The sequence below is a fragment of the Metopolophium dirhodum genome, chromosome 9, assembly GCF_019925205.1.
Source record: "Metopolophium dirhodum isolate CAU chromosome 9, ASM1992520v1, whole genome shotgun sequence".
Lineage (NCBI taxonomy): Eukaryota > Metazoa > Arthropoda > Insecta > Hemiptera > Aphididae > Metopolophium > Metopolophium dirhodum.
This window is the reverse complement of record NC_083568.1, coordinates 11,715,620-11,741,130: the sequence shown is the minus strand read 5'-3', so window position 1 is coordinate 11,741,130 and position 25,511 is coordinate 11,715,620. Positions and strand designations below refer to the sequence as shown.

The 25,511-nt window shown below is 27.4% G+C and overlaps 1 protein-coding gene across 2 annotated transcripts in view; it reads left to right on the top strand.

The window, feature by feature from the left end:
* LOC132952328 (replication protein A 70 kDa DNA-binding subunit-like) overlaps nt 1-22,614 on the top strand; it is a 29,722-nt gene extending 7,108 nt beyond the window's left edge. The window contains exons 2-5 of one of the 2 annotated variants that reach the window (XM_061024608.1): nt 6,998-7,126; nt 21,087-21,237; nt 21,680-21,857; nt 21,938-22,614. In XM_061024608.1, the coding sequence (XP_060880591.1) occupies nt 21,130-21,237; nt 21,680-21,857; nt 21,938-22,101 (450 nt within the window). In that variant the 5' untranslated portion in view covers nt 6,998-7,126; nt 21,087-21,129 and the 3' untranslated portion in view covers nt 22,102-22,614. Of the gene's footprint in view, nt 1-6,997; nt 7,127-20,671; nt 20,965-21,086; nt 21,238-21,679; nt 21,858-21,937 lie in introns of those variants that run through there. The other variant, XM_061024607.1, reaches the window with a different exon arrangement.
* The last annotated feature ends 2,897 nt before the right edge of the window (nt 22,615-25,511 follow it).

Sequence of the window (25,511 nt, the reverse complement as noted above, 5' to 3'; positions counted from 1 at the left end):
ATTGATAACCGTATTGGAAAATGTGAAATGACAATGACAGGTTTCCTTATCTATTTTTTAAAATGGTTTTTTTTTACATAGATTATTTTAATTTTTAAGCGTAAATAGAATTTTTAATTTTTCAATATTCGGTTTTTTTTGGAAATGTATTATTTTAATATTTTTTAATTTTTCCACGTTTTTCTAGGCTCTGGGAAAAAAACTGTTTTTTTCCGAATTTTTTTCGGCATTGTGATCCCTAGGGGACACACTTGGGTTGTTAAAAAGGCGTTCGATATACTTAACAGGACGCACTCGGGTGACGCCTATACCAATTTGTAGCAAATAAGAGAACATCGAGACCCGGGAGTTTTTCAGATATTTTGTTTTTTATTTACAATAATTTTCCCATTACATTTCTTTATTCGTCATGTTCATAACTACAATATTTCAGTTGTTATGTTACATTAAATTTACATATACGAACACTAAATTGAATACAATTATATACTCTGTATAACGACCTAATATACTACAGCACAGACTTTGGAGGTGATCCAACCGTAATTATGAATTTCGTATGCTTCTTGTAAATATTGCTTGTTGGAAAAATTAATAAATCATTATTATTATAAATAATATAACAAACCAAAAAATAACAAAAATTAATTTGGCCGACGTCCGATATTTTATATATCTTAGTCCGATCCGCGCACCGTCAGAACAATGAGAATATTAATATTATTATAGTTCAATATCGTATAATATTTTGCGTCGCATAATAAATTTAAAAATGTATACACCGTGTGCGCCTATATCTACAATAGTAGATTTTTTTGTGTCCAGCCGCGGTGTTCCGGGGGGGTGTTCCCCTTTGAAACAATACATAAAGCAGGTAGAAAAAAAAAACTCGTGTGACAATCTCATCGCGTATATCAGCGAGTCCCAGTTGTTATATTATTATAATGTTACACATGCGTATATTATGGTGGTACCTACCTATCTACGGCGGTCACAAACGGCGGGGTGACGTGATATAATAATTATGAAAAAAAAAATAGATTGTTATAATAACCGAAACTGCAACCATGATGTAAAACTTGTTTTTTTCTTCTTCCAAACGGAAACAATAACAGCGGTATTGTTTTTAAAGGAGAACAATTATTCAGGAGAAAAAAAATTAATTTATCCCTTTGTTTCGAAATCTCGTCCGGGGGGATTTTACAGTAAAACGAGTGTGCATCGTTATACGATTCGTTTATAATAATATAACTGTCAACGTTTTACAGCGTACCTGGTGCTTTATTGTGTGTACAATATGTGTATTATATTCATATTACCTATGTGTGCAGGGCCGTTTTTTAACGTTGGTATAGTCTGCGGTAGAGGAAATTCCCCAAGTCGTTAAATTTTTCAAACACGCCAATTAATGCTGTCTACTATTGATTATAAAATAATACAAAATAATTAATATTGGTATAATGTATAGTTTATAATTAATTCGTATTTGTAATTATTTGTAGACTTACTTTTTTGTAAATTTGTAATGTAGGAATTAGACTACCGCCTATGGGTAATGTAAGTTCATATATTTCGTATAAGTATGTAATACTTTGATAGGTGAGTGTCGGGGAGAATGCTACAAGGAAGCTTATCGAGTTCGTCGATTTTGTATCGACTTCTGCACCGGCTACTGTTCTATTAATGCGTATCCTTCGATTCCGCTGAGTTTTAAATTTAAAAAAATGGTAGAAAACAGCCACACGTTTTAAAGTAAATTAATGTTTATATCAATCGATTTTTAGCAGTCATACATTTTATTTTTATCTCTTATAGTCTATAATACCACTGTACCACCGGATAGGTACTGTTTATACTATAAGTACCTATTGATTCCACCGAGTTTTAAATGTAATACAATATAATATAATATCAATGTTTGGTATTTTTCGGCAACGTTTAAGAAACATTTTTAACTGTACAAAATATATTATATTAGGTATACATTAATAAGACATGACGAGTACTATTTATATAAAATATTAAAAGCTTATAGTGGAATCGATAGTCGTTATAATATAATGACAAAATTGTATTGTATGATATTTGAACATTCATAATATTATTGTTACATATTATGTTCTTGCATTAACGCGCGATTAACGTGCTTAATTTCGATACGTAAGTATTAAAACGTTGATTATAATGTTAATTATATGTAAACATTATTATTGCGTATTATACTAAATCAGAAATAAATCTGCTATTACCTAAATACCTATATAACATTATAACTTTAAGACGAGTGGCCAAACCGTACTGAACTGAAAATTATTATTTACCATCAGCAATAACGGGAAAACTTCGGTTAAGGCACTTACCCGTAAAATGTGAACTTATTTCATGATAAATTTATAGAAAGCTACACCGGTATAGGTACATACACTGATGTTTGAAATTTAGTTTGCTTAGTATTATATTCCACGTATGGCTTAAACATATCCTGCATAATATAATATTATGTTTAGACTTTATAGTAACACGAAACTTTAATATGATACAAATTAATATTTAAAACATATACTCAACAATTCCAATTTTATGGAACTGCGATATTAATGTCATTATTATAAACGTATATTTATCCATCACACATATAGTTAAATTAAAACCGTCCTAAAACACGTGTTTTGACGTAGTTAACACGATAAATCCAAATAATAGTAAAAAATGGTAAAAGAGCGGTAATAATACTTAATAAAACTAAAAGTAGAGGTAGGGAAAACTTGGGTAAGACGAGGACTAGAGGTAAGATGGGACATCGTTGTAACTCAAAAAATATTGAGTTTTTGGAAAAAATGTTTATACTAAAAATATAGTACGATGGTCACACTATAATAATATTATTTGACTTCAACAAATAAGTCAAGTACCAAATACAATGCGTTGAATTTAACGGCAAAATGTGATGTAAAATTTTGTGACCATCAAATAATGAATAAGTAATTAAATAATTGTTTATTCTTAATATTAGTCTTATATAACTTCTAAAGGGTAGTTTTGTTAGGGTTTGATTAATGCGACTTTGGTAGAGTTTGTCCTTATTTTATAATAGAATAATAGACGCGTTAAATATTACTATTTGCAGTGGTGTATTGGTAAATATATTTATGGGTATACGCACCAATAAAATATGTATGTAACCTAAACGATTAAATTATATCATCGTATATATTATATAACGTTATTGCAGTTCAATTAGTACATAGTTTTTAACATTATTTTATTAATTTTTGTATAATGTAACAATAGAAAATAAAACAAAATCAACTCGAATGTCAAAAAAATTTAAATTATAATAACATTATTATTATAGGTACAATCTATAGAATTTTCCACAAAGATTTTTTGAATTCAATATTGGGTTTACTAAATTGAACTTAAAGTCTTAAAATACATTAAACACAAAGCATATTGTTATATAACTTATATTCAATACCTACTTCAATTGATAAATAATTCATTAATACATAAATTCATTAATACGAATAACGTTTTTTTCCTATATGAAATATTAAATAAATTTTAAATCTTATTTGGTTTTCTGGTTATTTTGGAAGCGTATACCCGTAAAATAAGATTTTACATTGGGTATACGCCGAAAATTGAAAATCTTCTGATGGGTATACGGCGTATACCCGCGTACCCGTACCAATACACCACTGACTATTTGGGGTAAGACGGGAAAAATACAATGGGACAAGATGAACCATGTTCTATGTTGTTATTTTTTTTTTCTTAAAGTTTTGAATTTGGACTTATGTTTATCCTGTTGTATGAATATACCTAGTATACTAAAGTAAATGTTTTATAAACAAATATAACTTAATAATACTACAGGTATTATCATTTAGACATTACATATGAAACGTATTACAATAACTACCATTTTCCTGATAAATGTTAATGTACATCAATGGTATGTGTTTTATGTCTTTAAACAATAAAAAAAACAAAGATTTTAAGCTTGAATCTTTAATCACCTATATGATATGAATTGATGGTCCATTGATGGGACAAAAATCAATTTTTAGGTTTAGTAAAAAATAAAAATGTATATATTTAATAATAATATAACAAAACTGATTGGAAATTTAGCAACTACACATCATTTTATGTAGTAAAAGATCTTTTTTTTTTCAATGAAATAAAATATTGACCCTCTTAAACACAATTAAAGTTGGATGACCCATCTTATCCAAAATAAATAAATATTTTGTGATATAAAAATATAAAATAACGGCGCATAACAGCTTACCCGTAATAATAATATATAACAGTTAACTATTTCCGAAAAAATCGGAGGGTGCTGAGGGTTTATACCACTAAGTCACAACTATCGGATTGATTTTAAATAAATAATGTTATTATGATTTAATTTACTGACATATTTATAACTGGTCAATCTGTGATGGGTACCTAATGCCTAAGTGATTATTTAAAATTACATTTTGACTGGGCCAAATAATATAAATATTCTTGAAAACCCACCGATACTGTTGTGCCACGATAGTTAATTAAGCATTCATATTTTATAACCACTGTTGTAGTAGACGTAATCGGTATAATATATATTTTATTTACTTATTAGTTACTACTTACTCTAGTACTAGACTATCGCAGTGTTTTTTCAAAATTCAACCATGTTAATTGCATGATTTAAAAGATAAAGTAGATTTAATGTATAATCATACTTTTATACAAGCCATAATAATTTATTGTAAAAATAATACTATTTATTATTATTTTTTTTTTTTGACCCAACTTGAATAACCAAAAAATGTATTTGCTATTAAATATTTGCTTGAACACGAATAAATTTAAGTTTAAAAGTACCCGTGTATTTTTCTAAGACTCGTTTGAACAATAAATGTATATTAATAGAATGCTTAAAAAAATATTTTTCCTTTGAGTACCTATAGTGAACTCATTAAAATCAACGGGTTCTTTGACGATAATTAAAAAAAAAATGTAAATTAAATATTTAGCTTGTTCAAAAAATAAAGGGTCTCACACGAGCGCGGATAAAAGAGAAAAAAGAGAAAGAAATCCAACCAACATCTCCTTCGATAAATAATAATTATGTAGCATAAAATCACCCTTCGAGGGTTTTATAAGATTATTAAAAAAGAAAAAGAAGGGGAAAAGTGTAAACTTTTTGCCAGCTTTCAATAATAATGATAATGCAGACCCGGAAACTCGCGGGGGGTTCTTTTTTATTTATTCTTTTTCCCCTTTTTGTGTGTTCATTAAACTTTTTTCTCTTACGCCCAGTTACATTCTATCGTCTGAAATTAAAAGACAAGGGTGGAAAAAGAACAAATAATTCGAAAATACTTCAATCTCCCCAACGTTAATATTCCGCCAATCACAACACGTTTCGCGAATGCCCTTGTGCAGAACGCGCGTGTGCCCAGAGATTTACTTGGCTGAAAAAAGTTTCATATATTGTGTAAATATTTCATATAGATATTTGTTTTAATCTGAAATATTAAGAGAACTCTGTCAAGTATTTTAAATTCTGCAGCTGCAGCGAGTAATCATAGGTTTAAAATTATTAAAGATATGTCGGAAAACTAATTTTGCGTAAATTTATGTGCTTAAAATCTTTCTATTATAGTCAGATATTCCTGCAATCTTACATCTAGTTTTTAGAAAATATTATATTTTAAACTATAATATGTAATATGTAGGACCTACACTAATACACTATAGATAAAATACTATAACCCCATCTCCCCAAAGTCCGAATATTTTCTAAATGCCATTATTTCAAATCATTTGTTATAAAATAATAAATTTCTGCGAACAAAAGACCAATGTCAAAAAAAAAAACATTGTTTGGAATAAATTTTAATTTAAAAATAAACCTATTCAAAAAAAAGTTATAATAAACAAATAATACAATACCGACTGCAGGAGGTTTGTCTCTAGCTGTTCCTTCGAAAAATAAACAGGTAATTAGTAAGTATTAAGTTTTTGAAACCGTGTGTTTTCTTGTTTTAAGTTATTATAGTTCTAAAACATCAGTCAACATTATTTAGTGATAAAAAAGTATTGATTCAAAAGTTTAAATTTATATTTACGGTAGGAACTAAGTATGTGCCTATGAATTTTAATTTAAACAATAATTGACTTAATGCATTCTCAAATACTTTAAATAATAATAAACTGTAATTTGGCAATTGAAGTTAAAACTAATAAAATAAAGAAACACATGGTGTTGTTCAATAGAAATTGTTTCTAATCCCTCCATATTAATAAAAGTCAAATTTTGGATTTAAAAACAATTTGTACTACCTATTCGAGTTAGCACTAATGGTCATTCTAATTGAAAAAAATTCATTAAAAATATTTTTAGAAAATATTCATTGTTTTTATTTTGAAACTTTAACATTGGTGTCCAAGTATATTTATTTAAAATGTTTTAGGTTTTTTAAACTGCAGTGAGCTAAATTTATGAGATTCAAATCCCGAAATAGTTTATTATTGTGTAGGTAAATATATTATTTATAATCTAATATTATTATTTGTCTTATATTTATAAACAATTTATATAGTTAAAGACACAATGAGAACTTGGGCTACCATACTATAGCGTAGTTTAAATGTACTGATACTATATGTAGTGATATAGTACGTATATATTTTCGATACTGCTGGCAGGGTTCGCATTATACTTTTTGACTACCTTTTTGTTTACCTGACAACGGCTGTTATTTTGTCCAAATTTATATGGTATGTTTTCAATTACACGCGAAATATTTATCGTCTGCTGTTCGATCCGGCCGTGTACGTTTACGCATTTTCCGATCAACACACACACGTGTTATAGTAAGATATACAATGAATATATAAATATTAATTACAAATGATTAATTTGTCACTCTATAGTAGTCTGACGTTATTATATTGATACTGTTATAATTAACTAACCATCATATTAATTTATTTACAGGACATACACGAACTCTTCTGTCAGACGAACTTCGCCGGAATGACTGCCTGGAACTCCGACACGAGCGTGCGATATCACACTTAGTATTGAGGGTGAAATATAACCATCACAGCAGAGGACAGAGGATAGGTATGCACACGTTTCCGTCCAACCCTCAGGTCAAACCGGTTACGTCCACAAACAGCATTGTCTGTTGGGGTGTTTTTTTTTTGTTAATTAACACACTCGTTCTCTCGGACAATTTTTATGATTATAAAATACGAGTAAGAAAAATACGTGTATAAAATATATTGTTCAAAGCGCCTATACTTACGACCGGTAAATAATAAAAAAAACTGTACTCACGCAATTCGACCCAAATTCGAGTTTTTAGCACACAATTCGGATACGGACAATATTATTATTACTTATATAATAGGTAAGTAAATAGCTGCCGTATATTATTGTACGCAATCACAGTCGCCATTGTACCCGTATAATATGTACGAATTTCGTAATAATATTATTATAATAATTAAAAATGTGGTTTTACGTGGCGCGTGTATAGGGTCAGATAAAGGAAATTGAGTAATAATTATTACGGCCGGGTGTCCCTCTTTATGTGCATTATACGAGCAAGTATAATATGTACACCTATGGTATTTGTATTATGCGTGCGATGTACATTTTATTATAATACAACGGAAATCAATAGAGTGAATGGCTCACAATAATCCTTATATCTATGCTATATTATACTTTTGATATGTACGCTAGTACAGCCATATATCATAGAGACGAGTAACAGAAGAAACGGATAAACGTGATTAATTTTAACTATATGTCTACGTAACAATATTTGATTAGAAATATTAATAATGTTAAATACTGAATGGCTTGTTGTCCGAGTGTCTTGTGAGTTATTATTTCTTTCTTTTACACTCTGCAGTTGTCTGTGTATTTACTTATAGATTCACCATATAGTCTATAAGTACGTTAGGCATATTATAGTTTACCACTCAAATAATGATAGAAATCGGTAAAAAAATATTTAAGAAATAATAATTTGTATGATTTTACCGATCATTCGTTATAAACAAACTGTCTATATTTTATTACGTTCCGCAAATACATAATATTATTATGATACGTTTTTTCTGAAATAAACGTTACGAAAACATAATAAAACTTACACAATGCAGAAGTTATCGTGTTTTTATAAAACAATTGTTTTTTATTTTAACCGATTGGAAGTACGTATTATATTTATACACAATTACTATGCGTTGTTCTATTAATTTTATCGAACTTCATCCGTTTCCAAATAACCGTTGAATAAATAATTTGTTAGCAATATTTTGTTGACGCGATACAAGCATATAATATTTTATGCCAATATAAATCGTAATACATATTAATACGCCTCGCTAGTTGTGCTCAATCTTGTTATCTTAATTATTTTCGGTCCACATAATCGTATTTTCGAAAATATTTTGCATCGTTCATTTCCTATTCCATCGATAAATTTAATATTGTTATCATATCAACCTCTTTAATATGCGTATAATTCCGGAACTTGTACGATTATCTTAATATGTGATAAATGCTAAAATTAAAACGTTTTATAATATTATGTTAATTTATTATCATATTTTTATTATAATACTTTTACCATATTAAATACTATGTAGGCATAACGTCTCCATTTCCCGTGTCAGCTGGTAGAAAACCACGAAAACAGTTTTGCCATCGTATCGTCGCTCAATCCCACGCTTCATTTATCATACGAATCGATTAAAAATATTAAACGATTCGGAATTTTTGCTACCATTCACAATGAGCCAAATCTTAATAAAATAATAAAATACGACGGAAGAAGAAAAAATATTATATTTTGTAAAATTTGTGTCACATTTTTTTAAAAAAAATATTTATTTTTTGAGTTTTGACTAAAAACTAGAATAAGTAATAATTATGTGACCATATTATATAACATAATATAATACCTGTTTATTATAGTTTTATACTTGATATTAATTTTTGAAAATTTTGATTTATTTATATTAATAATGATTACGTAATTGGAGCCTAATTCCTGGTATCCTCTAAAAATTATACATTTTATTCGTAATTATTACTGTGACGATATGGGTAGATAAAATGCAGCCCAATTTCCATGACCATAAATAATTGTCTGTTTCGTATGCAGATGGCGTAAGACTTGGCTTATATTCTTTATACGTATTATAGGTAATTTAACAGAACATGTAAGATCCCTGTACATGATAATTAGTTGAGCATGTTCACTCCGAATTTATTCTCAACGCATAATTAATTGTAGTTCCTATTTTTGGAATATATAAAACATGTATATTTTTACATGTTATACTTCTAAAAAACAAAATTCGAACAAATGCATACCAAATTATTAAACATGCGGGTGAACATGTTCGATGAATCAAAATGTGTAATATTTTAGGTGTATCTCCGATGAAATATCATAATTTTCACTCAAATTTCATCAGGACCACCTACATATAGGTACAAAGAAAAAATAGACGGAGTGTAGACTTTTCGATCGGTATCCAATATGACATTATATTATACCGTTTCGTAAAAAGCAAAAGATGGAAGTTTTTCGTAAAAAAAAAAACTGACACGAGTACTTTCCACGATTTATAAAACACGTATAAGAAAACATTACAGGACAGAGAGTCTGTTAATCATCGTCGTCGTCGATTATAATCACTTACAGTACCGCAGCCCGTTAACGAAGTAAACCCCTCGCCCAAGTCCCCCTCACATATTATATTGTGCCCACACGACTCCTCGTGTGCGAACGTATATATAATACGACACACACCCATCACTACAACACTGCGTACCTATCAGCTATACGGCACTCCATTCGTGGCTGGGGGCGGGAAAGTCGATTAAAATCTCAAATGATTTTCCGGTTCGTTTCGCCGGTACATAATAATAATATACGCGATTATTATTTTCTTCGTCGACTGCAGCACGACCTGCAACCCCGCGGGCTTTCGTGTCTGCGCCGTGCCGTGCGCACGTTACATACATACAATAATAATGTGTACATTATAACACGACGACGTGGTTTAGGGTAAAAAAAAAAAATTGAGAAAAATAAAACATATATTATATATATACGCGAACAACTGCTGTATGTATACGGGGCACGCGATTTACGATGTGCATTGGTGTGTGTGTGTGTGAGCGTTGGAAATATTATTTCGGTAATCAACTCGGTTTTTGGACCGCCATGTTTTCGTCCAAGGGTAAACGTTGTGCGGGGGGTGGCGAGGCTCCACCCTTATTTGGGCGCCGCGAGCGAGGCCCGACGGCGGCGTACAGAGTTTTCGAAACAGCGCGCACGGGAAGTGCATTATTATTAGACGGCGATAAATAATATACAATCGCATAATATGCCTACACACCACTGAGGTTAGAGAGAGTACCGTCCGATAACGATACGCGATAGCCAGTTTGAAAAAAACAACACAATTTTTTACATCACGTTAAAATGCATTGCATACGACGAACGGATAACATAATCAGTAATCGCTGATGATGGTACGAACCATTATAAACATTATACCGTGGTTATATTTTCTGCAAACGCCGCCTAAATTCGTATAATTTATATTATATAACATATTATTATATTCGATTATGTACCTACATAATGTAAAAAATTGTAAACAATTACTGTGCAGCGAATGAATAAAATAGTATGTTTGAATGAACTTATGAGTTCCGATTGTTCCGAGAATACTAAAACATAATGCTGTACCTACTCGGGTATCTACTAAGCTTTTAGATTTTTTTTCAATGTTTTATTACGCGTTTTTTTACGGTTTTCGTTTTACGACCTGTTCCGAATTTTGTTGATGTATTTTTTTAAGTGAAATTGTTTTTTTTTAATCTTATAAAAGCCAACAGCTCACAAAAACATTAGAATATGGTCTAAAATGTAGAAAAGATAGTTGTTTTTACCGGAAAACCGAAATAAAATAATCTGTAGGAACTTCTTCGGGGCTGACGAAGCTTTACTTTAAATGAAACAATAATAGTGCTAAACAAATTGATAATATACTGCACAATTCGGTTTATATATTTTGTATCTATTTGTGACTTAGGGCTTGAAACCGAAAATCTTTTTTCCTATTTCAATTTCGGTTATTGGTATTTATTTTTTCTGATTTTTATATCGGTTTCGTTATTGGTATTTATTTATTCCGATTTTGATTTCGGTTTCAGATATTTGTATTTATTTTTGGTTTTAAATATAGGTTTTTATTTTTTCCGTTTTCAATTTCGGTTTTGACTACTGGTATTGATTTTTTTCTATTTCGTTTTCAGGTTCGATATTTATTTCGGGTTTTAACTGTTTTAATACCGTGGTATTCAAAATTGGTATCCAATATCGGTTTCAAGCCCTGAATTGTATGTGACTGTTGGAAATAAATAAATACAAATTAAGTATGAAAGCGTTATACACAAATCCAAATAATATTAGTAATAACTAATTAGAGTCAAATCGTATTTTTTGTGTAGTTATTACTAGTTAGGTATAAATGCTATATAAACATCAAACACGATATACAACTTTTTATGGTATATATTTTATTACGTCGATGGCTTGACGGAATTATTGATAATAAGTCTGTATTTGTAAATATTACTTTATTTTTTATTTCACATAAAAAAAATTTCACTTTCGTTTTATGGCGTTCGCAAAATAAATTCTATTCGATTTCTTCGAATACTTCAAATTGAGTATCTATATACAGTATACACCGTATAATGGAAATAACTGCAAAATGTAATCAATTATATCATAAAACACTGTCGTTCGAGATATTTTTTACCTATTTTGTTTTTCATATAATCATAAGGATTAAGCTAAATTATTGTACATTAAATAAATAAAAACATTTCTTAAACTTATTTCTATGTGATTCACTTTGTATATATATTATACATATAATGATAACTACACAAACGTGAAACGAATATAGCTATAAATAATAAAATAATTATAATAACTGTGTAGGTACCTAATGTAATATTAATTATTAGGTACTCGAAAAGCAATTGGATAGAGTAATAACAGAATTTTCTATACAAAACATAAGTACCCAAACATTTCATTTTAGATTTTCGTATTAAAGTTAAATTATTTGACCAAATAATCAAGATTTTAACTAGTAAAAAAAATAACTATAATTTTGTGTTATTTTTAGGAAATTTTATAATGTTCAATGATGATATATAGACGATTTATCTATTATCTTTTAAGTTACATCGATTTTTTTTGTCACACGGCGTAGGCCCAAAAAAAATCATTATCACAAACTCCGTCGTATAACTTAACACGAATAATTGTATTAAAATAATAGTCAATTATTTTTTATTAATTTATAATAATGTTGTTTTAACGATGTAACTTTATTTGGGCGATGACAATAATTTTTATAAATTGATAAGGTGTTTGTTCAAAAAGGTATTATTTTTAAATAAAATATAATACATAATAACTTATAAATAGCTCACACGACAGTGAGTATAAACTAATAATATTAAGATTGTTTGTACAATAACAATATATATAATTATAATACAATGAATAATTGGATATTGCGAGAAATGTTAACAATCGAGATAAACGTTTATTTAAAACTTCAGTTAGGAGGGACATTAGTGGACCAATAAAATTAAAGAATTTAAATTAAAAATAAATTGCGTTATCATAGTTTAATAGTTGAGAATATTTCTAGGGGAAAATCATCAGTATTAACTGCTAGCATGAAGCTTCAGCATGGGACATCGTTCGAGGCTGAGCATAATATGCTTCTTGGACCTCGTTTGACGGAGCCTTTGGAGATGTTTTGTGAACATGGTTTCAATTGTGACGGTTAGGTTATTGATGGTATATGATGGTTTCTTGTGAGACAATTTGAAATGTTTGTACGACGGACAGCCTTTAATCTTGGCCGTGTGTGCTCCGGAACATAGAACGCACTTAGCTAGTAGAATCAATGTTATTAGTAATTTATTTTTCTCTAAGTACAGTATTTTAAAAACTAAGGTTTTCCAAAAACATCGCATTATATATTATATTATACTTATTAACTTATAAGTTATAAGCCAAATAACCATACCTTAGTACGGTATAATTAGGATCGTGGTATACTGCGGCATGAACAGCTTAATGTAGGTCTAAACATTTAATACGATTATGTATTTATGTACATAGAAACTAATAATATCCGAAATAATATGACCTACGATTCATCTTTTTTGATTTTTAATAAAATAACTAATACGTTTAAAGGAAAAAAACGTAATTTTACGTTTAAGAGGTATCGACTTTTGTCAATATTTGATCTTTATAATATGTCTATAAAAAAATTCTGAATGTTATGTACTTTTGATTTTTTTTTTAAATAACTTCTAGAAAAGTTTACAAGGAATCATGTACTAAATACTCAGGTTTTAGAAATAAATATTAAATATTTAATGCATTTTTAACTATACTTAATAATTTGAAAATATATGAGATCATAACTAATTTTGTCAAAGTTTAAACTTCAGATATTTATTAAATAAATTGTGCTTTTATATTTTCGATACTTCTAAACTTCTAACAAAACAATAATTTATGTAGAATCTTGTATTATAATCTCAACATTTTTGACTGATCCTAAATTTTAATTTTAAATGTAATTACTTACGCATACCTAATAGCATAAAATTATTAGACTTAATATTTTAAAAATTTCATTGTGTATAGAACATAATAATTAAAACTATGTTGAGATGTTTCAAGTTTCTACGAATATTATTTTATTTTAGTTACAATGATAATTTATTCATTTAAATAAAACCATAAAATTGTTTAAGGAGAAATTGTTATTTTACATCCGAAATTACTGTAGGTAAGAAAGAAAAATGTACGCAAAATCTTGTAATACATTTTTCATTCCTTAAGTTTAAAAATTAAAAATGTTATAAATTTTAAACTATGTAATAATTTGCAATGTTCATAATTTTGACGTATTTTTTCAAAATCTGATTTTAAATCGCTAATTAATAAAATACGTGTAACCATTTTTTCAATTTTTTTTTACTGCTGTGAGAACAAATTATGAAGAAGTTTGTACTATAATTTAAAACTTTTTGAAAATTAAAATGTATTTCTCTTTCTAAGTTATTTTAAAGAAAGCGATTTAAATGTATAATTTTTCCAAGAAAAATTATAATTTAGATTGCAGGCTTTTGGAAAATCAGCTATGAGCACAATTGATGAAAATATGTTGGGTTTCGCAAATGTATTACTAATGTAATTTTATTAACTTGGGAGGTAAGGATAGAATTCCTCGATATCAATAAAAGGATTGATGATTATCCGCACAACTATCGTACAAGTATTATTAAGTGAACTTGTAAAAATACAGTAAAAATTAGTAATAACTAATAAGTAATAACCATTATCATAATATAACAACTTATTACCTTACATATACAGGGAGCTTAAAAATTATTCATCCAATTTCAGTAGGCTATTGAACTTATAGTTTGTAGTGAATGGACTACCAACCATCAGAATGAGGGGATTCTCAAAATGTGACACCCCCACATAGTTAGGCTCTCGAAGTCAGCAGATATCTTAACGATAAGATATCACAGCGATGGATCAGTCGTTGCGGTGCTCATCCCGTTTTTCAGACGTTAAAGTCTGTGATTTTTTTCTTTGAGAGTACATAAAAGACACTGTTTTGAAACCTAACCCCCCCCCCCCACCCCAAAAAAAAAAAATATCTTGATGAACTGAAAAGCGGCATGCTTCAACATGTCTATGAAGAATTTGAGTATATTTTATGTGTGTACCGTCACATTAAACATTTGTGAACATTGCAACAAAAACTTGATATAATTGTTAACTTTTAAATATGTTCCAAACTTGTAATTAATAAAGTTTCACAGTAAATATGATTTTTTTAAGTCAGGTAAATCATTTTTAAATTCCCTTCATTAGTATTATTATTTTGTGTTTGTTGATTTTTTTCATAAATAAATGAATTGAGAATTTTTTACAGACTTAACATTATAAAACCTATAATGTTTGTCGTAATATTGATTGAAAACGTGAAAGTAGTGTGTCCGGGTGACCACTGGGACCAGTGGATACATTGCATTCGATTTCGAGAACAACTATAAATAATATTCAAAGAAAATTATTCTTAGTGGATCTTCAATTATCTCATAATATTATTTTTCAACATTATGAAAATTAATAATCTAGCCTAGATAATATTATTATGTACCTAATTAGTCATATTATTAAGGTGACACGGCGTGTTAGATAGGCAATACAGCTACATCACACTTTCGAGGGCCTGCTTTTCTCGTATTCATATTGTAATACTTTACGAATATAATATATCGCATAAATTAACGGACCTTATGTGAGTTTTTAATAAATCTTTCAAAATAATGTAATGTATTTACTTTAATAAATATTGAGTATGCAGTACCACAAAAGATAATTTATTAAAGATGCGTTTATTTATTATTAAGTATTATAAACTTATATTTTATTAGGAAGCCAATTATATAGGTACTGATATAATATAATATTAATTGTATTGTATATTTTATGAAATTTTGCTATAAAAGAAGTTTATTTTACTATTAGTAATACCGTATGTTGAATAATTTTTTTCTGAAAACATTGCATTTGAAAATATTATCATTGTGTGATAAAAAATAAGAATATACTTCAAAAGTTTCAAGTAGGTACCAAGTACCTACGAATAATATTTTTGAATTACAACAAAATAACTAAAATATTTCAAATAAAATTACTTAATATGACAATATTTTCCACACAAGACCATTTTCCAATTATTTTTACTCTTTTTGATATATTTATACACTTGACATTTTAGATTCTTAGCGGAGCGAGGAAGATATAGTAGTTTTACAATAGTGTTTATTTTATTATATTTTTTAAAAATTTTTTTTTTTTTTATATCCTGTATACAAAATTTCTACTAGAAGGAGTGCTTCGATTTCAACATAATATAGTACCTTATCTTTAAGAAAATTGGATCAAGATGGTACTTTAAAGAGGTCATTTTTCGATTTTCTCAATAGTTATTTAATTCCACAGGAAACACTACCGAAAAAATTACGAAAACCGGCCAAAAATGGGATTTTAATTTCTAACGCTTTTTTCAGAGCAACGAATAAAAAATAATAATAATATTATAATATTAATTCAACTAACAGGCTATAATAATTAATAATAACAGTATAAAAAATCCAGACTGACACACCGTCTCCGCTCAGAATTGTTTTTTTTATACAATGATATTATATCATTGAATTCAAGTTTAATACAATCCATTATACATTGACCCATTCTTAACCTACTGTACAGCAGAGCGACATCCACTTAACTGCTTTTTTGGTTCTTAATTTTTTTTTTCCATAATGAAGTTGATAAAATTGTTTTTATTTAGTTAAAAAATGTAATACAAAGTTTCTCATAAACTGTTCATGTACCAATTAAAAAATGTCCACAATACATACACAAAATATTTTTTCATAAATATTTAACTTAAATGTTCAAATGCAATGCTTTCGGCAATTACTGTTAAAATATTATAAAATAAAATATATTTATATTTATATTAATTGAACATTTTACCTATACTGTATTAAAAATAGTAAAATAAATTACTTTAATAGCAATAATATCATAAAATATGCTTAGCAATGTACATTGAGAGACCGTCTTCTCTCAGAATCGTTTTTCGTACACATCAATTTTATGTCATTAAATTTAAATTTAATAATTTAACATATACATTACAGTGGCATAATTGACATTTACTGTACCCACTTTCTCACATTTTGTATGGTTTAATTGTATAGTTTGTTAAACTTTATAAGTTGTATTGTTGGAATTGATAATTGGGAGCGGTTCTAGAACTTATAGGTGTACTGAGCTATGATCACGATAAGCCCACCTCCCCCTTCCCTTCCAGTATTCGCATCGAACTTCTACTTATGTACTTATGAGCCAATAAGATATGTGCTATACCTGATACCTATATGCTGTGGCGCTGAACTACAAAAATGCAGTATGGTAAATATCAAATTTTAATAGTAGGTAGGTACATCCATCTACTAATTTGTATATATAGTTTATATAGAAATATATGATAATATAGTTTTAGACTTAAATACTTTCATAATATTTACACATGTGCTATGTGTCACCCACCCACCACATAATTGACTATGACAGTCACCGTACTTGGGTATAGGGTCGGCGCCACTGCCTATATGAACCAAGAAGTTCAATACAATACTTAAACCTACTGATATAATTCACTATATGTTTAGGTATACATCGAACTAACCAGTTATAGCCGTGCGCAACAAATCACTCAAACATATCTATTATACTTTGTTGTATGTGCCAATATTACTTTCTGCTTAAATAGTTTAATGTTTCATATTCGTAATAATAGGCCAACGAAGCACTTCGTAAAATAATATTTAAGAACGTATGCACCACAGTTGAGGGACAGTGCGGGTCCTCGAGCGAGGCACGTATGTTTGTAAGCGATCCATTGAAACTCGTATTTTTGTGTGTTTGTTTTATGTTTAATAAAGTTATTAAATCGTGTGAATATTCGAATATAATACATCAATTATTTTGTGTACCAACGAGAGATAGGTATACGACAACTTTTAAGCTATAATATACTAAAAAATTTACTATAGAATTTAGATACTTAGATACCTACTATTATTATTAGTAAAAGGGTTAAAATTACTATTTTAATTATATTATCTGGTTATGTTTGTTAAAATGTATAGTAGTTATTATTGAACAATGTTAACTATAGATACCTAGGGTACCTATTTATATAAAATCTCAAAGGTTCAAATGTTATGGTCAAGTTGATACACAGAGAATTAACACAAAATGGACATTTTTAATTATTAAATAAAGTTAAAAAGCCATTTATTACTACTCCTATGATATTTTACAATTTGATTTATAAATTGTATAAAATATAAAATAATATATTATATGTGTATATACCGTGTACTGTATTATAAACTGTTTTTAAGTATTTCAAATCAATCATAACATATTAATAAACGTAGGTACTAAAAAAAAATTTACAACGTAGGTACGTAAATAGATGTTTCAATGCTTGCATTTATTATATCTTCAAGCTTTTTGATCGAGGAAAAAAGTTTTTGTCAACATATTATTATACAGCATGTTAATTATTTGGAAAGTTAGAATGTAGGTAATGGGAATATTGTTGAGAATTTTTTTTCATGTAATACGACGAGTTAGGACGAGTTCATGACCTTAAAAACACTGAAAAATGCACTCAAATATACCCTTAAAAGTTAACACAATAAAATACCCATGACAATGGGTTATTAATTTTTTCATTAAAAATAGGTACTATACATATTTAATAGAAACTACACGTTTCATATTCTCACGCGACAGTTGCGACACCAAAAATAATAGGCCATAACAAAATACATATCTATTTTACTTTTGACCTCCCCCCCTTCTCCAAGTACCAACTAGATTACCTTCCTATCAGAAACAATGCTGAAGTAGAAAATTGAAGAATTTTTACTGACCCAAACGGTAGCGAGCAATAACAAACACAAAACAATTTTTTTTTTAAAACACTCATCAATTTAAAATCAACAATTCGCTCCACTCTGAATCTAAAAGTGATTAAAAGAAAAAATATTTAATTTTTACATGTTACGACATTTTAAATGCATTTTTTTCTTACATGTATTTATGTTATATTATCCTTCTTAATGAACACAACGGGTTTGTAATATGTTCAGTTTTATTATTTTTTAAAGTTTCATTTAAAATTTTTATGTACATTTTTTACATGGATATCAAATTATAATAAAGGTGTCTTGTAGCATCGTCAGATAATTAGAAAGCATTTTAGTTTTTGTTGTAACCATTTTGACGACACGAAGTTTGTCAATTCTTCTAAACAACATCTTAAATCCTGTATCATTCCTGTTATTTTTAGTTATAAAAGGAAAGTTTTGTTACTTTATTTCTCAACATTTCATTATTAAATATAATATACTTAGTTGTGGTATCAATGTAACTTTGGTTTAGTATTTACAAACACTCAAAACTCGATGTATCACATTAAACATATTTAGGTAAGTAAGTAACAAAATATATTGTACTTAAGTGATATATTGAGTTTTGAATGTTTGTTTTGTGTTTAAATGTTCAGTTATTTTTTTACATTTTTCTTATATTTTAATTATCATATATTGCTACATTTGACGCCGTTATTGAATTTATCAAAATTATCAATTATTAAATAAAATATACCTAGGGACGATAATGGGCATTTACAACTGTATAAAATTGTATTATACGAAATATTATACGCATGGTATAGGTACAAATATTTTATACAGGTGGTATAAATAAAAAAGTGTAAGTTATTATTGATATTAATAAAATTATTATTATTCATTATCATTTGTTATCGCAATATGTTGTTGTTCAATCGCTTATTCATTCCACAGTAGTATACTATAGATATAACTTAAATCGACTTTACTAGTATAGTCGTATATTGCTATAAGGATAAACGATGATGAGACAGCACACACGGATAATTTGTAATGTTTATTTCTGTAAAATAATTTATGAAAAATAGTTTAAATGATAAAGTATTAAAATATTTTTTTTTGATGCATATTAGGTGTGTTTGTTTAAACTTTAAACTTTTAAAGATTAAATAATTTAGTTTATATTATATCTGAATGTTACTGCTGGGTGACTTCCCTCTTTGCGTATCTGCGACTTGTAACTATATATATATATATATTATCCCACATATGCTTATTGTAAATACCATTACGGATTGTATATAATCCAATAAATGTTAAATATATATATATATTTTAATACTTTTTTAAACTTAATTTCTGATATTAAACATAAGTAGGTACTTACAAGACATAAACATGTGTGAGACCTTAAGTTAGATGATATATTTATGTGTTAAATATATCTATATTTAAATATTTATAAGTTTGGTGGTTAATAAGGTTATCTAAGCTCTAATTTATGTCAAAATGTTAAACATAACCTTAGAAAATTAATTTGTTATTTAAGAATATATTATCTTAGTGTGAAATGTTTCTACTATATTTTAAATTAAAATAATTGCCAGTCACTAGGTATATCAGGATTGGTACCATGGTCCAAGACTTCAAACATTATTAATTTACTTTTAAATATTTCTTGTATTATTGTTGATTTTAAAATCGTTTTCAAAATTATTAAGTCGTTTTGAAATTAGTCATCAGTTGTATGACCTGCGTGAAACTGTTGACAATTTATGTTACTACGTACCTATTGTATACCATACAATACCGTATAATGCAATACAAAAATAAAATACCGCATTATAACAACTCTAAATATACCTACGCATCCTATCGTGGTATCAATGTGTATCTATTTGTAATCATTCAAAACTGAATATAATACTTAATACATTTGACACTGGTAGCGCTTATCTCAGCGCTCACTATTCGTAAGCCCAACATTTAGTTTATTACGATGTTCGTTTATTATTATATTACGATATTCGTAATATATTTGTCATTGTCGGTTGCGACTGGTTAAGAACCATCTCACTTTTCGCTTAAGGTCGTTTCAAATTTTTTTTTTACAATAGCTGTTTGTTATGAATAAGTATTAACTTTGATTTTAAATTATTTTATCAACTTTTTAAAATCGATTTGTTCGATCCTAACAATTCCTTTTATTCAACTGTCAACTAGTAACTACATACCAACATGCCTCAGAATAATATATTATCAATATCTAGTTTGAATTTACGTAGTCCAATAAAGTAAGGTTTATTACCTCATAATTCGAATTACATCGTTTATAATAATTTAGTATCTGGTCGTAGTTTATGATTTTTTATAATATGTAAAGTAATTAATGTTTTTTAATTTTTTTTCCCAAAAGATGGAAAATAGTGGCGACAGTTAAAAATCTTTCAGACATAAAAATGGGACCAACCGGGAAATATTTCTATGTTGATTTAATTGATACTACAGGAGAAATCAGGGCCATGGCGTATAACTCAGAAGCTGATCGGTTGTACAAAAAACTTGAAGTAATTTTATTTATCATTAATATAATTTTATACTTCTATGTGTATTAAAATACTTTTCTGCATTAAAAAGAAACTACTTCGGTAATATTTTTTTTTATTTTAGTACAAAAGTAAATTATTATTATAATAAAGTAGCAAGAGATATTATTTTTTAATATTATTCATTAGAAGCGATAGAAAAGAATATGTCATTATTTTATTTTTATTGTCTTATAAGTCTAGCTCTAAGTAGCATCTGTTGATTAAGTTCGGAAACCATCAGCAGTACTAATTTTCAATTTTTAAGTAAAAACAAATGTTTCAATGTATATTAATGTACAGTAAGTAGGTTAAAGTAGTATGAATGAGACATCATTACATTTAATTTTTTATTATCCTTTACAAGTAAAATATGTTTGATAAGTAGTAAGTAACAAATGTTTTATTTATGTCTACCAATTAGGTATATAGTGTTTATTTAATAGAAAACGGAAAAATACAAAAGGAAAATAAAAATTTCACAACTGATAACAATTTTGAAATTATATTTAATGAACATTCCGTCATCATAAAACAGGAATCAAATGATAATGCGCCTAAGCTTGGAAAATTACTTTCAAAAGAAAAAGATTCAAGTGTTGGTAAGAGTAAAATATTTTTAATTATATTTACGGTATTAAGTATTGACATATTATTATATGCGTGTAACACTTTATTATAGCTTCACAATCACAACACAATGCATTGCTTGAAGACCGTAGTCAAAATAGTATTGCCAAAGACAAGGTGTTTGAAATTGACAAGAGACTAAAAGAAATAAAAAAAGAAGAACTTGTACTTGCCATGGAAAAATTAGATTTGAAATATGAAAAAAAATTTTTATAATTTTAAAATAACTAATTACTAATTTATTATAAATTATGAATGATATTATATCCCTTTAATAGTATAATGATTTAATATGTTTTACTTAGCATGACAAAAGTATAATTTCATTATTTTATTTAAATGTTTTTGAAGAAATTATAATTAGGGATCATTTTATTTTTGTCCTAATGCAAATTATTAACTATCATTATAATAATATTATTCTATGAACATTTACAACTTAAAATCTGATGATAAAATATTAAAATTTTATTTTAATCACGTACAGTCGTACAAGTTAAGTGTTTAACAATAAAATAATAATAATAATATAGTGAAGTTTACAATAATAGGTGACGAATAAATGATAGGTATTCTTTTTTTGAACTCTTCAATGACACATCCTCAAAATAAACATTATTAGCCATTGGTATCAATATTTTTACTATATCAGTATTTTTTATTTATTCATTGTATTATAATATTAATATTAACCATAATATTTAATAACTTTAATATAATAAAGAAAAAACACAATACATATAAGATAACACATTATTATAATTACCTATCCATGACTGATATTTTAACCGCAAGTGAATCCGTCGGTCGACGATTATAATTTATTTATTTATTTATTTTAATATTGACGGGCGGAAGCCCATTTAAAATAATAGAACAGCTATAATGGTATTTACAACTAAAAATAATAATATACAGAAATATACATAATATAATATATTATATGGATACAAGATGAGAAATAAAAACAAATATGAAATATGACAAAACAACATATTCAACTGGAGTAGGGAAAGGAGGTGTCTTGATTGGCCTAGCTGTCTCATACATCGAGTGAGAGGTTCATTTAGGGTAATTTACAGGTAATCAGTCGGGTGCATAATGGAACAGAAAATGAAGCAATGTTATGGGAATATCGTGAAGGAACTCTGAAGCTAATATGTTGAAGGAGTGAGGGATAGACTATTTTACCACAAATGATATTCTGAAGGAAGGTGGAACTGTTAGGTCACGGGCATTACGGCGATCCGCTAGAGATAGTAAGTTCAAATAATAATATTATATGCAATATTTATATATTTATCAATAATTATTATATGAATTTTGCATATTTGTACCAAGTGTATAAACGTCTAGGGGTTTTTAAAATGTTCATATAACACCGAATTTAAACACCAAATTTATATTGCATATTTTCCATATTTAGAGGAATATTGCATTTTTGTTCACAAATGCATACAACATGCATATTTAATGGGTTTTTAGAAAATTAACTATTTTAGTTTAAAATAAACACATTTTAGTAATTTTAAAGGAGAAAAAAAATCGTTTACCTAGAAGAATATTGTTAAAATATTGTCATTTATGCAATACTTCATGAGATCGGACCACGTATAGATAAGATATTAACAACAATAAATCATATACACCTGCGTTCCGGCATACTATTATATGTTGTTACTTTGAATCGCACAACAAATAAGGCAGTAACTCAATTTCACAACTTTTTTGGTTATAACTATAATATTTACAGATGATTTTAGTTTTTTCATATTTTGATTGTCTGTTTTTTAAATTGTCTGACAGTTTTAGACATTGTATTTTAAACAATCTGTAATAATATGAAAAACGACGATTAAAAAATATTGCATTTTGATTTTTAAAGTATTAAAATTTTAATTTTATAAATATTTTTTTGTTTCTGATAAAATATCTAGTACCTACTTGATATTTTTACTTGGTGTAAAAGTGTGGTTTTTTTTAAAAAACCACAATCTATAATGGATAACATAACATGGCATATAATTTCATATTTAGCCACTTTTTTCTTGCATATAAATCCAAGCTCTAGTAATGATATATAATAAAATGATTAAAATATCGATTTCTACAAGATAATAATTTTTTCACTCAGTGAAATAGTAAAAACTAAAAAGCTTAGTGTATAGCTTGCTATATCAAAAAAATAAACGGCAAAATAAACGATAACATATTGTTTACGCGGAAATAAATTATAGTGTCCGACGTGTCCGTTGTGTGTATTAACTACTTTAAAATATGCCAAAAATTATTATGCCTCGGCCCAATTTCTCTCAAAAATACACTGCCATTAATTTCTATACATTTAATATGCGTATATTTGATGATAAAAATATTATGTCAGTGCATCGTATAAATTTCTCCACGCTCGAACACGAAACAACATGTTAAAATAAAAATAAAAATACCAAAAAAATATTTAACGTTTGTTGATTTTAATAATTAATTACGTGTCATATTATTATGAATTATTATTGTAAACAGTGATTTAACATATATATATGACGTTTCCGTCTCTATACATTTGGAGAAAATAACAACGAAAACGGTAATTTAGATATTATTAATTAAATACAAATTGTTTATCTACATGTCCCTTATTTCTGTATCTATATAAACTCAAAATAAATTACTTTTGAAAAAACATAAATTTAAACCATCAAATAGGTTTAACTTAATTTTCTCCATATAAAAAAATGCAAATCATTTATTTACTTTTACAATAGAAATTAACAAAGTTGTGATAAGTAATATATTTATTATCAACGATTAACGGTATTCATGTACTTACATGAAAAACCAAAAATAAATAAATATTTTAGATTCTGACCGGAGTGAAGAATGTATTGATTTTACGATAATGTGTATTTTTTAAAAAAAATTTGTCTGTCAGCAACATTTTGGATGGATAGTGAAAATACTATGACTTTCAGATCAGCATCTTTTCTGATAGAAAAATGAATTTAGATGGTACTTTTGGGAGGTCAAAATTTAATATTCCAAGTAGTTTTAGAAAGCTTCAAGAAAAAAAAGGTGGGCAAGTGGATGTCGCTCTGCTGTACTGTAGGTTACAAGTGGGTCACTGTATAATGGATGGTATTAAATTTGAATTCAATGATATATCATTGTATAAGAAAAACGATTCTGAGTGGAGACGATATGTCAGTCTAGGTATAAGACATATTATACACTTATCTATGGTATTAAAAAAAAAATTGACCTATAATAAATTCCAAATTAATCATATCACAATATCCATTAGGTACATATAACGCGTTATACATCAACAACAAACCGTGATACTATCATCATAATATATCGATGAAAATATTACAAATTAGAAGTTTCAAGTGCCCACGAATAATATTATACAATCACAACAAAATAACTAAAATAGTTATTCTAGGTTTTTATGTAATTTCGTCCAAATTTGAACTTAAAATGACTATACAAATAAACTGTGCTTGTGTATTTTTTAGATTTTTTGGTAACCGAATTATCTATTTACATGGAATCTTGTTTTAAATTTTCAATCCTTAGCTATAAAAACTGAACATTTTATAATTTATTAATTACAATGGTTGATA